The 13,504-nt window shown below is 40.1% G+C and overlaps 1 protein-coding gene across 3 annotated transcripts in view; it reads right to left on the reverse strand.

The window, feature by feature from the left end:
• LOC307028848 (neuropilin-2-like) overlaps nt 1-7,142 on the reverse strand; it is a 109,080-nt gene extending 101,938 nt beyond the window's left edge. For 2 of the 3 annotated variants that reach the window (XM_079664197.1, XM_079664196.1), the window contains exon 1: nt 6,189-7,142. In XM_079664197.1, coding sequence (XP_079520323.1) covers nt 6,189-6,264 — 76 coding nt within the window. In that variant the 5' untranslated portion in view covers nt 6,265-7,142. The remainder of the gene's footprint in view (nt 1-6,188) is intronic. The other variant, XM_079664198.1, reaches the window with a different exon arrangement.
• Between the last annotated feature and the right edge of the window lie 6,362 nt (nt 7,143-13,504).

Genomic DNA, 13,504 nt, shown 5'->3' on the forward strand with positions numbered 1-13,504 from the left:
CACCAATGGCCCTTTTTCAAATCTTCATATGCAAGTCATTATGTATAGAAGCACACAATTACAAAATAATAAGATCAACAACATTTATATTTAAGTCTATGATATATGTAATATTCCATGCTAATAAATAATCTTTTCCGACACAAAGTCATTATAAAGAACGTCAATTAATTGTGTGGTGAGCCAAAACAGGGTGCAACCCCATCGTGTGAACAAATGACATGGATGGTTTGTTTTATCGATGGCCAAATGAAGCTTACATGGCATTATGTCCTCCATCAATGTGACATTTAATTATTTCAAGCCGGACCCCCACGGGTCGGCACAGCACCAGGTTGTGTTACAATTGGGGCAAAAGTTCAGGGTTAGTAAATAAGTAAAAGCATTCATAACCAAGCATTATATGGGTGTGAAAAGGGAAGCCAATGCGGAAGTGCCTTAAACCTGCATTCCTCCTAATGACCAACAGGGGGGGACTTCACTAGTTTTCAAAATAACTCTAAATCGATAGAAGTCTATGAAAAAATGCAGCCTGTCCTCCTCCAAAAAACGACCAAATAGGTTGATTGTTCAGCAGCTTATTACGACCTATAGTCACGTTTTAAAGTTTAGCACCTCTAGTGGTCGTGTAAGAAACAACAATTTGCGGCATATGCTCCCGTTGATTGCAAACGCTCCGGAGGGTCGTATATTCACAAATAACCCTCTCTGGAAAATCCTAAATTGTAAAATAGTTTGGCCATTAAAATGCTTTTTGATTTGATTCCTAGCGAGAAGTGCATATTGTACTTTTAGAATCCACGTCCAGTGGATGTGTAGGATCTGTAGTTTGACAGATATTACGAAGATGATTTGAGGTCTCGTCGGGAGAACGTTAATATACTACGTCTTTCTCCACAGCGTCCATGTAAAGTTGGCGTCAACCCTCACGGGGTGAAAACCGTATTTCCGGTCTAGAAGTTTTCATAATAAAACCGTAAGTATTCCCCTCACTGTCAAATGATTTCACAGTGATATATCTGCAGTACTCATCAACTAAAAAACATCAGTTTATCCTTGTTAATTACCCAACGCCGAGCGTCAAACAGCTCTTTGAAATAGAATGAAACCACGGCAGACTATACTTTATTGATCCCAATTTGGGAAATGTTTTTAAAACATGCACTTTATTACACTTTGTTCTACTCCACTACAATTCAGAGGTTAACCTGGTATTTTTACTCCACTACCTTTATTTTAGTTACTTTACAGATTCTGATTAATGATGTGAAATATATACAACCCTTAAGTCAGACTTCTAGTTAAACCTGAGTAAAATGCAGGGAAAGGTGATTGTCAAGTGCCAAAATAAACTGTTCAATATACTAGACGTTAAGTACTTTGTCAGAATTAATATTTATCTGTAGATACCCCCAAAGCGTTTTTCTTATTCAAAAGAAGACCTTAACTTAAAGTATTCTTTAATGTTTGAATATAGCCTTATTAGTTTGTCTGTTTTTTACATCCTCCTGTTAATATCTTTGTACGTCCTGCACTAAACTATTTTATTGTAGAGATCACTTACAGTATCTTCTTGATATTTTCTATTCTATATTTCTATCATTGACCTTTAATTTCCCCCCTATTTTGTATGTAGTATACTCTTAATATTTAAAATTGTTAATCAAATATAACATATTCAACAAGAAAATGCAATAACGTGCTTTAACCACTAGGCGGTGCGGGTTAAAAAATGATCAAGTTTACAGTGTTAACACAATAAATTATACTTTGTGAAGATGTTACAAATAACACACAGCATACAATGCCATACTAACTTTGTATTATTAGTGTAGGACACTTATGTATAACATCTGAAGATGTGTAGTTTTATTCATGTTTTCACATAATTTTACTGGATATTGCTATATTATTTCACATATTGTAGTTCTACACATTAATATCTGAGGTATATCTGTCATTTAATGGTAAGCTATAGAAATTGTGATTCCATAGATCATCCAAAACCCCTGACTATTCTCTCAACTCAGTATTTACATTCTTTAATTCAAAGACAATCAGTAATATCTTTAAAAACTACAAGTCCCTTTCTATCAGCTGTGCACCGTTATGGTGTAAACAGCCTATCTACCAATTGGATCAAATATAAAAGTCAGCCGAATTACTATTGATACTGCGAGGAGACGTATTGTGTGAAGAGAAATTGAAGATGTTATTAATTGCTGATATATTTAGGATCCACGACACGTCACGTATTCAGTTTCGGCGGCATTTCTTCCAGTTTGTCCAAAGGTCTTCTAATCAGGGCTCTATAAATAAAGAACTACGGCTGATATGTAATATTTAAAGCAGCCGAACCGTGTATTACAATGCCGTTATGTGATGACTTTCAAAGAGAAAAGCAAGCACACTCAGAATAAAGTATTATTTTCTTTTTTTTAATAAATGTTTTCGGATTTCACATCGCATAAACACCATGTCCCGACGTGCATTGCGGCTAAAACATCCAATCACCAAGCTTCAACGATAGCTGAGGATTACGGGTAGTTCGATGTTTTAGCCTATCAAAACCTCTGAAAAAAGAAATGTGCCTCTCAGAATCGAAAGAGAAAAACCTATGGGAAAAATAAAAAAGCATTGTACACAATTTAAACCAATTAATGTTGTGTAATTAACAAGGATAAACTTTATTTTTTTAGTGGATGAGTACGGCAGATATCGCTGTAAAATCATTTAACGGTGAGGGGAATACGGTTTTATTATGAAAACTTCGAGACCGGAAATACTGTTTTCACCCGGTGAGGGTTGACGCTAACTTTACATAGGGGGAAAGACATACACGTTCTCCTCCCTCAAATAATGTTCGTAATATCTATCAAACTATAGATCCTACACATCCACTGAACCTGGAATCTAAAAGTAAAATATACACTTCTCGCTATAAATCTAATCAAAAAGCATTTTAATGGCCAAACTATTCTACAATTTAGGATTTTCCAGAGAGGGTTATTTGTGAATATACGACCCTCCGGAGCGTTTGCAATCGCCGCAAATTGTTGTTTCTTGCTGTCTTCATCGACCTATTTGACCTATTTGGTCTCTATTTGGTCCTCCAACTCCATGAGTTGGAGGGACTTGTTGAAAAAATGACCCTTACATCTCAATTGATTTCTTACCTCAGTAAACATTTTCCTGAAGGATTTATTGTCTCAATTTCTACTTTTGAGTCTTTTACAATACAGCACAAAGTTAATTTTGTTCTTTATGTTCCCATTTATATTAAATGTTACAGATAAAGCCGGGTATACCGGTTATACCGGCTTTATCTGTGGTTGATAAGTTCCAACCACTTTGTCGTCCATTTCAAGTCTATGCACAACCAAAATCCCGACAATAGGCAGAGTTGTAAACTTTTCAAGCTCAAAACCTTGACAACAACATGTCTTCCCCTCTGTTTTGGACTTTAAACAATCCCATCAGATTTGTTGGATCCATCAAAAAAAATCTTATAAACCAGTTGTTACTGTATACCTGTGGGCAAGTCACTCCCACTGCTTGCTTAGTTCTTACACTGTGCTTCACAGTACGCCTGTTTCATCATCCAGCACATTTCAGCAGAGACACTATAGAAGCAGACAGCTGGTCTTGAGTGGCCAATTATGTCCGTTTATCTCCCTTGCAGGCACAGCTGTGATCAAACGGAATGAAGAAACAGGATCAAACAGCGAGGCTAAAAATCATTCTTCCGTTTCGTTCACTTATTTTTGCAGCTTCCCTCTGCCTGTTTGTCTCTGTTACTTCTTCGCCCTCCATCCCTCCCTCCTGCCGCTCGCTATATATACACTTCTTAGTCTCACTATGCTTCCCTTGCTCTTCTCTCCGGAGACAGATGCATCTGTAAAAAGTTTAATGCTGAGGAAGCTTCATCCTGCATCGCCTACTGCTGAGCATGTGTGAGTGCTCCAGTGGTTCTCTGGGTACCACCAGTGGGATCTCTAAAGGGAGCTTGAGGCAGTGCCCCTAGGGAATTTAGGGTGATATAGTGACAGAAAAATTATAGAATATCAATCAATCCTAGTTTGTGAGTGCCTTTCACAACATCACATGCAAGTATTTTTTCGTGGTAATCTTTATATCTTAAAGACATAAGATATGTAATAAGATACCTGTCATGGTTAAAAGCAGAACTTAAACTGTTGGTTGAAAGCGGAAAAGAAACCCTGGTCAGATTTAAAAGTTTATGTGAATTTACCCCTCACAACACAACTTCCTTTTCAATGTTTGCCTTTATCATAACCTCATATACTTGCTAATTTGCAATTAATAAATAGAGTCCATTTTAAGATGTTTTTACATGTCTGGAATGGACCTGATTTGCTATGGATTGTACATTTGGTGTCAGCACTTATCAATAGTTTGGGAGGAACTAAACATTCAGAGGTGACATCACCCTAACCGCCTGTTCACAGTGGCACGGCACATAGGCTATCTCACATCAGAGGTGAAGTGCGAGGTAAAGAATGCCTCCCTGTACTCCCTGTACGCTGCTTTTCCTCCAAAACAACATTTGGCAGACGGGCTACTGAATTCAAGTCATGAGATCTGCAAAAAGCCCCGGATAGCCTCCTGAATAAGCTCTAAATCAATTAAACCTAGAATGCAAGTAACTTCTTCATAGGTGTGTTTTTCAACTCCCTGTATTATAAGCTGTGTACACACAAATACATGTATCAAAGCAAAAGTTGGGACAACGTCAATCTTTTTTTGTTGCTAAGACAACTTTGAGCAATCATTGGAGACTATGAATGTGACAAAAACAGATTGTTTTGCCTCTAAATCCATAAAAAAGCAGGGACTTCAACTGTAAAATATAAAACAATTTTACTTTTCTTCAAGATCATTTGTTTTAATAGTTCTACATTCTGGCTGAGACCCATCAGGGTACCCATAAACACCACATGTAGGTTTGTGTTAACCAACTGAACTAAAATACTTTTCTATTCTAAACCAAAGGGACAATCATGCATTACAATATGTTTGCAGTGTTCACTATGTGCCTAAATATTGTTTTCATACCTGCAAAAAACTAACAATTAACCTCTTTTACCAGTGAAATGAACTAACAATTAGCCGTGCAACATTTAATCGAGTTCAAACCGCAGAGCTTGTGTCTCGTGTCTCCCATCAGAGAGAATGCAGCCACAGACAGACTTGAGAAGAACCTCTCAGCCTCGGACCTCCATGCGTAAGGAGCTCCTGTGCCTGCCTCCAGACGGAGACAGTAACCCGGTCACATTCACCACCTCCTCATCGCTCAACCAACAAAAGCGTTTCGGGTTGCACATTAATCTTGAATCCTCAAGTTAACATTTTTTTTAAGGAATGTTGTAAACCTGAACTATAGAGACAATGACAATAATACAAGCGCGATAACGTCTTCATGAACTCTCCTGAACCTTAAAGACTACTGGTATTACTCCCGATACGAATATAAGGAGGTTATTACAGTGATCTTTCCTGATTGAACGGCTCTCCTGAGAACGGTCATTGATTGTACTGCAGATTAAAATTAACAGCATATGTTTAAAATCTTTTCAAGACGACAACAATCAATATTGATAGGAAGCCAGCGTCCCAACATCCCTTATCAGAGACGAGCGGAACCAGCAGTGCAGTGAGGCGATGGAAAAGTTGATAATTATAAAAGTGAAACAGGCGATATTAAGCATTAACCCGAGTAAGTTTATTAGGGATAACAAGTACAAGACTTATTGCAAGTTATTAACTCACTTTTTATATCTAAATTCCCACTGCAAGATGGGTCAATGATGTTAATGAAGACAGGACATCCTATAATAAGGATCTCTCTCCTAACTGTGAACTAATCAGCGTACCAGTGACTGTCATAATAAACGCATTATTCGGAAGAAATTGAAGGCTAATGTAGGCCCCCTTAGCGTAATCATTTGGGTTTCCTACAATGTTATTTTTTAACATTTTTTACGCATTTTTGTTACACGTGAAACACCAATTGTCCTTTACGAAACACTCCATCTTTAATGTGTTTTAAAAACGAATATTTGTGATGTGGATTGGGGTGATGTTCCGTTAAAAGAGCGGGTTGATTCCCATTTAACACCTCCATGTGACAGTGTGATTTGAGCGGGCAGCACAAGTGTCAAACTTACCTCCTTCCTCTGCTTTAACCGCTGAAGGCGAGAGAAAAGCCAGTAAACATCCACAAAGCCATATGAATAAATCCATATTTTTCCTCGGATATGGAGAAAAAAGAGCCTCTTCTCCTCCTCTGTGGTTTATTTTGGATATCAGAGACAACACTAAAGTCCAAAGTCTCTTTTTCACAGTTTTCAGTTTCTCTCAAGCGCAGAAGTAGTGCTACAATCCACAACAAATGCCTGGTTGCGTACAGCGCGCTCTCCAAAAATATTACCAACTATCTGTGCGAGTTCTGTCCACGTGTGCTTCCTCTTGTAAACAAAATAAACTAATGTGCGCAAATTGATCTGAAATCAGCCTCAAAATCCATTGCGGTGCGCACAGATGGCAGCCCCGTGTCCCCCTGTCAGTTTCAGCGCGCGTGGGGGTATAAACCTGGCTGAAACTCGCTGACCGACAAAATCATAAAATGCCAAAAAAGTGAAAATCACACGTGAAAACCATCAAGGATCATCAAAAACATTAGCAAGCGTCCATTAAGTTTGAAAAAACCTAAAAAAATGTCACTCGTGCTTCCTCTTCTTCTTGATCAAATATCCCAAAATCTTTTGCTCCGGTTCTCTTTCCCAACTGCGCATTTACTTCTTAAAATGCACCTGTGATTAAAGAAAGAAACATATATTTCCCAAACGGTTATCTTCCTAATACTGTCCCGATAACAGTCCGTTCTTGCGCAAACACGAGATCTCCTGTGTAGAGGCAGCTCCGGCGTGCGTGCGTAAAAGTGATCTGGTGAAGGCAGACGTGCCGCCTGTCCGATGTCCTCCTGCAAACTCTGCGTCTCTCCGCTGGAACACGATCCTCTATACCGCTTCTCTCTCTCTCCCTCACGCGCAGTCTCTCTCTCCGTCAGTGCGCTCCTTCCCCTCCGCTCTCCGCCGGGTTTGTGGCAGCGCGCAGGACTGCTCACTCAATCCCCTGTCTCGGTGTGCGTGCACGAAGTTCGCGCGAGCCTGTATCGGATTACAGTAGGCACCTCGGCCCGCCTCCATATAGCCCCTCACTGATTAAAGAGCAGTTTCATCTCCCTCTCACTCCCCCGTTCTCTACCTCTCCTTTTGCCTCACCTTCCAATATTTCTACCGTTTTTGATTAATTTATACCGAATGTCTCCTTTCTCCCATTCCCCCCACCTATTTTCCTTTCTCTCTCTCTAGATAACTCTTTTATTTCCTCTCTATTTTGTCCTCCACCTTTCTATGTATTAAATAGAAGGAGGTGGAAAAAAAGAGAAAAGCAGAACACAGGGACAGCAGAGACCCACAGCACAGCTTTACGAGCTTTGTAGTAGGGCTGGGTGTTTTAAAGGGAACCTGCTGCATGGTTTACAAGCACTAGGATGGAAACATCGAACATGAGCATGTATAAACTAATCAGAAGGGAGAGGAATCTGATAGTACATTACCAAACATGCTTGGCTAATAGACTTTGATTTGCTATAAAGATTAACAACATAATGTTTTCAGTGAAAAACACAGATTGACTTACCATGCAGAGCAGCCATTGTGCAATAATAAACCCCATCTCTCTCTCTCTCTCTCTCTCTCTCTCTCTCTCTCTCTCTCTCTCTCTCTCTCTCTCTCTCTCTCTCTCTCTCTCTCTCTCTCTCTCTCTCCTCTCTCTCTCTCTCTCTCTCTCTCTCTCTCTCTCTCTCGCAGTTTAACACAGGGAGGCTGTCAGTTGGAAGTGTGTTTTAGGGCCTGTAGCGACACCAAAGCTTTAGCGGTCTGCAAACCTAACCAAACCTTGGCTCTGGCGCTGCCTTCCCAGGACACACCCTGCAAACATTCACACACAGATGCACAAACATTAGTGAACATCATGTTGCGCACCGATTTATCTCATGGGAAGTCAAATCCCTCTGAAACCACTTTATCTTTGAGGACAAGAAAAAGACACGATTGCAGATCCTTTTTGTTTTTTTAACATCATCTGTCCTTTATTATAGCCGATTTACTGGCACATGTTTTTCCGAGAACAAGCGATCTTCAACGCTGAGATGTGATTAAATATTCCAGTAATCACTCATGTCTTGACTGCTGAAATTGTCATATCTCACTTCCCGATCAGTTTGACTTTTATTGTCACAGGCCTACAATTAGCAGCAGGCAGGTGAATCACTTGTCTCAGTGACATGTGACACACACGCAGGCGCAGATACACACCATCAAGCCGTCACTCAGATGTTTCAACATCTCTGGAGGTCTCAAGGTATTAAGTTCTTTTTCCGTGACAGGAGAGAGACAGTAACAGTCACCCTGCTCATGCCTGAGGTCCCTGTCATCGTACGACCTCTGTAACCTGCGCCTCTTACCCATCTCGCTCCCCTCGTCCTGCGTCTTTCCACTGAAACTAAACCCAGCCCGGCCAACTGGGGTCTGTCAAGTGATGAGAGCACTGAGCAATCACACACTGATATCAATCTAACATTCTTGAGCTGTTAGAAATCTCTTATTTTGACCAATAGAGATCAGAAGGATGCACTCGTAGTCTCGTAGCGTAGAATCTCTTTAATCTTGACTTTTTCAATCATGAAATATAAAATGAAACACTCTTTCTTGACATAAGTTTTGGCAGTGGTGTTTAAAGGTTAATGGGTCCACCTTATATTCATTTGCAGAAAGGCAATCAGTTCTAAAATTGGAGTGAAATAATGAAAATGGCATTATATTGATGTTTATGTTCTTGTATCTTAGAGATCTTTTACAAGCCTTACAAGTCTTTTGGGTTGGTCCAAATCAGAGGGAAATTAATATTTTTCATTAGTTTTCTATTAAGTCTGGTTCAGTTTCACAAAACACTAGTTCATTAATTAAAGAAATTATTAACTAAGAAAGAGTTTACAAAGAGCTTCTCCTTTGATCAAAATGCAATACATGCCAACTTTCTTTTCTGATCAACTGCACTGTAGGAATCCTGCTCCGGTTCATTAAATATGATTTATTATACATCACCATTTTTGTGCACGTAACTACTGTAGCATATACGGTGTGTTCTCTTTTGCCCAGCAATTAGTTGGTCTTCGGCAGAATTACACGTCAGTCCCCGTTCACTCACGTTAACCTGTCGTTTACCATTGTCTATCTCAAGTATTGCACATGCAGCCAGCCCATAATCCCTGCATTTCTGTTCACTTGAACTGCACTTGGTGAAGCTTGGAAAAGGAACAAGACCACCTCTTGTAAGACTTTCAGACCAGTAGTTTGGTCCGGACCAGAGTAGGATAACTGTGATCCTAACAAACCGCAACAGATTTTGATAAAACAGAAGAAAACACATTTGATTTAGCCTTTAACATCCAAAATATGACATTGGGCCTTTGTTCAGAAAGAGTCAACAATAACCCTAACGAATCATCCCAATTCACAGCAACTCAACACATGGACCCAAGCCTTCTGGACTTCACGCATTCCTGTGTATAACTTGCAACAGTATGTTGTGAAATGAGGATATGTTAATCCATGACACCTTTTCTGCTTGGCAAGCAGTGGACTGGGTTTCACAGAAGTTAACACTGACATCATCAAGTATCTATTTTAGGGAAATGGACAGAAATGCAGCTCATACACATTTGGAGTGTATGTCACTCACTGAAACTAGAACTGATTTCCAGGGTCATAATATGTTAGGTGAATTTGTAGGGCTGTGTTTATGAGATGCCACTCAATTATCTTGACCTGGCAAGAAAGTGCCAGATGATGCTGATATTCTACTTAAATATTGTATAGTCATGTCTTAATCGAAAGCTTTCTACCAACTGCTAAATCTTTAACAGGTTGCAATTATTAAGCCTAACCAGACTCTACTATAATCAGTCATGGAATGGAGAGAAGTAATGCATTCATATGAGAGTAAGTTGCAATAGAGCTGTGAGACCAGCAGAGGGTAAGGGGATCCTCGCTCTGTGTCAGGGGGAGAGCACGTCTGCTGCCTGTCGACAGGCACTACTGGCCCTGTCCTCACCTCGCCAACACATCGCATCCTCCATCGCTCTCTCTGTTCCGCTGATTTGATGAATGATCTCATGCACTCTTCATGTATCTTCATTACCCTGCATTTTAGGTGGTTTTTTTGGACTATCCCCACTGTGTTCCGTCATTCTTTCCCCTCTGTTTATTTCTTAGTTTTCAATCTTTGTTCTCTCTTATGTATTCTGAGGTTTTTTTATACCCATTTTGTCGCCTTATGTCTTTGATTGTATTTCATCTTCTCCTTCCTTTCCTCTCCCTTCCTCTCTTCTCTCCACACATTGCCACCCTCTACTTCTTCTCCCCCTTTTTTCTGTCCCTCCGGGGGCCAAGCAGGATTCGTTTTCAGCAGTTAAACGATGCAGACCAACTGCCCTGAGACTTGAGACCCCACACGCTTGAAGTTGTTTTTCTTTTTCTTGAAGAAGAAATCAGCAATATCAGTGTTTTTGTAAAGGGCCCCCCAAAATCAATCTCTTCTAAAGTCCTCTGAAAAATAAGGTCAGCCCCAGTTGTTGGAGACAAACCACAAACCAGTAAAAGCCTCTAGTTTGACCTAATTAGAAAACACTGCTTTGACACTGAATGACAACTTAAAAACTACTGTAATAACTTGAAAATGAACCTCAAATCTAAGATCCAGTAAAAATACATATTGAAATTAACTTCAAATATTGAAATCTTTGCTATTTGCAGGAAGTCACTCCTTCATCTTGTCAGAACATCAGTTTCTGGGGATTCCTGTATATTATTTTAACCAAAATAAAATGGAACAACGGCTAGGCAGACAACTAGGGACACAATTAAAATTACTGAAAACCTGCATAGGAAATGTAAAATTATAATAACATTACCATATTTGCAAATTGTGCTGACCTCTACAAACATCATTCTTGTATTTTATTAACCATTTTGAAATCTACTACTGAACTGTGTAACAATAACAATATACCTGCTGCGCACTTTTGTTTGGATGTTTAAAATCGGCTAGTAATTCAAAAATAATTCACGAAATGTAACATGATTTCTCCAGATCCTCCTGATTACCACTTTAGCAGCTCCATCCCTCCATCCCTCTCTGAGGTTAATGGCACATGGAGAATGTGGTGATCTCAGAGGGGCCGGCAGCCCTTCATCCATCAACCTCTCCTCACTTCTGCACATGTGTGCCTCCAAATAAATGTTTGTGCATGCGTCAGAGTTAAAAGATGTCTGTCTGAGTGCGGATATTGAAGCTGTCCTTGTTTTTTTATGTTTTTTTACCTGCAACCTGTTGGCACCTCCAGACTCCAGGGATGTCTCTCCAGCAACCGTATTTTTCCAGGTTTTCACCACTGTCCAATTTCCTGTTCTCCAGCTCCTTGTTCCGGTTTCCTCTTCGAATGTCATCATTTTAAAGAAAATGCAGAATCAGAGAAATCTAATCATGGAAAAATTAATATTCTACATGATTGTAACCCCAATGTACAGATACAAAATAAAATCAATGACACGTTCACACTTCACCTGACCCTCAGCTATAAAAGTGTCGGTATGAACAGACACATTCATGCAAAGAGAGTAAATATTTATGTGTGCACACATCACCACTGGACCGACTGTATTTATCAGTGGCGCTGCAGATATTTCATCTACGGTATGGGTACACTAGCACTGAAAACACTCAGTAATGCTAACACACAAACACACATAACAGCACACACACTCCCTGTGGCCTCATCAATAAGCCATATTACTGAGCAGGTCTTACGGGAAGCCACAGTAAATTAGTGTGTCAACAGTTAACATGGGCTTCACTGACAAATTCATTTACGGCTGGAGCAGAGCTGAGACACTGACACACACACACACACACACACAGCAGAGTACATATATAGATACACAGATTCAAGAAGATTTACACATGCAGAGATGCACTCTAGCACAGCCACATATATGAACATGTAATGAGAGGAACACATAAAGCTGCCAACATGCATATAAGGATGGATTACTGAAAAGGCCTACCACGTACAGGTCCAGAGGCCCAGTGTGTCAGGGGGTTTTCCCCTGGCCCAACGTATGAATGTCACATTAAGACACACAAATGACTACGAAGGGACCCAAAATATATATATAAAAAAGAGATACGAAAAAACCACAAGAGACCACCAACAACTATAAAATTAGCACACAAAGCAGCTAAAATGAGATGCAAACTGACTATAAAGACACGTAAAATGACTACAATAGCAAGTACAATGGGACACCAAATCTACAAAACATAAACAAAATTACTCAAAGAGACTCCCAACGACTATAGAAATTGCCAAAACAACAAGAAAAGTATACAAAGCAACTAAAATGGTACGCAAAAAGACAAAGAGACCGAAAGAAGACTCCAAAGAGACACAACAAGACTACAAAGAGATGGAAAACAACTCCAAAGAGATAAAACGACTAAAAGTGGCTCGAAACAACAACAAAAAGAGAGTAAACAACCCTGTAGTCTGCATGTCGTGCTCCTATGTAACAGAGGTGTTGGGGCCTCTTGCATGTATGACTAGGAGCCCCTTGTCTCATAATATCAATGCATATACGATCCATCCACATGTTAAACGAATGTATCTGAGTAAAGACTATGCGTACAGCTGAGTGCTTTATGCGTATACGTGTGCATGAGTGTGTCGACAGTGCGTCTTTCATACGATGTCCATGTGCATTTCTGTGTGGGAGCACAACTAAGTGGTGATAATCACAGCACAGCCTGTAGAGACTGCAGGGAGTCCACTCAGCTATTAGCAAGGACACAGAGGTGCTAGAGAGAGACAAATATATACAAAGCCACACACTGACACTGACACACACACACACACACACACACAGACACAGACACACACACACACACACACACACACACACACACACACACACACACACACACACACACACACACACACACACACACACACACACACACACACACACACACACACACACACACACACACACACACACACACACACACACACACTAACAAGCACAGGCTGATACACAGACACATACAACGAGCTGCGTCCAGGGATCGCAGCGGGCTGTCAGAGCCAAGCAGAGTTGGTGAAAAATGTCTGTTCTTTCTAATAACCCGCTATCTTATCTGTGTATCTTCTGTATTTCTCTTTTTCAATTTCGTTTTTGGTATCATTGAACTATCTTTTCCCCTCGCCTTCCTCCTTATTTCCCGCTCTTTAATACTTTCTTTCTGCATTTTCTTCCTCTTCCTCTTTCATCCCGTGCCATTATCATGTCTCCCCTCGGTC

Source organism: Notothenia rossii, assembly GCF_949606895.1.
Source record: "Notothenia rossii genome assembly, chromosome: 2".
Classification (NCBI taxonomy): domain Eukaryota; kingdom Metazoa; phylum Chordata; class Actinopteri; order Perciformes; family Nototheniidae; genus Notothenia; species Notothenia rossii.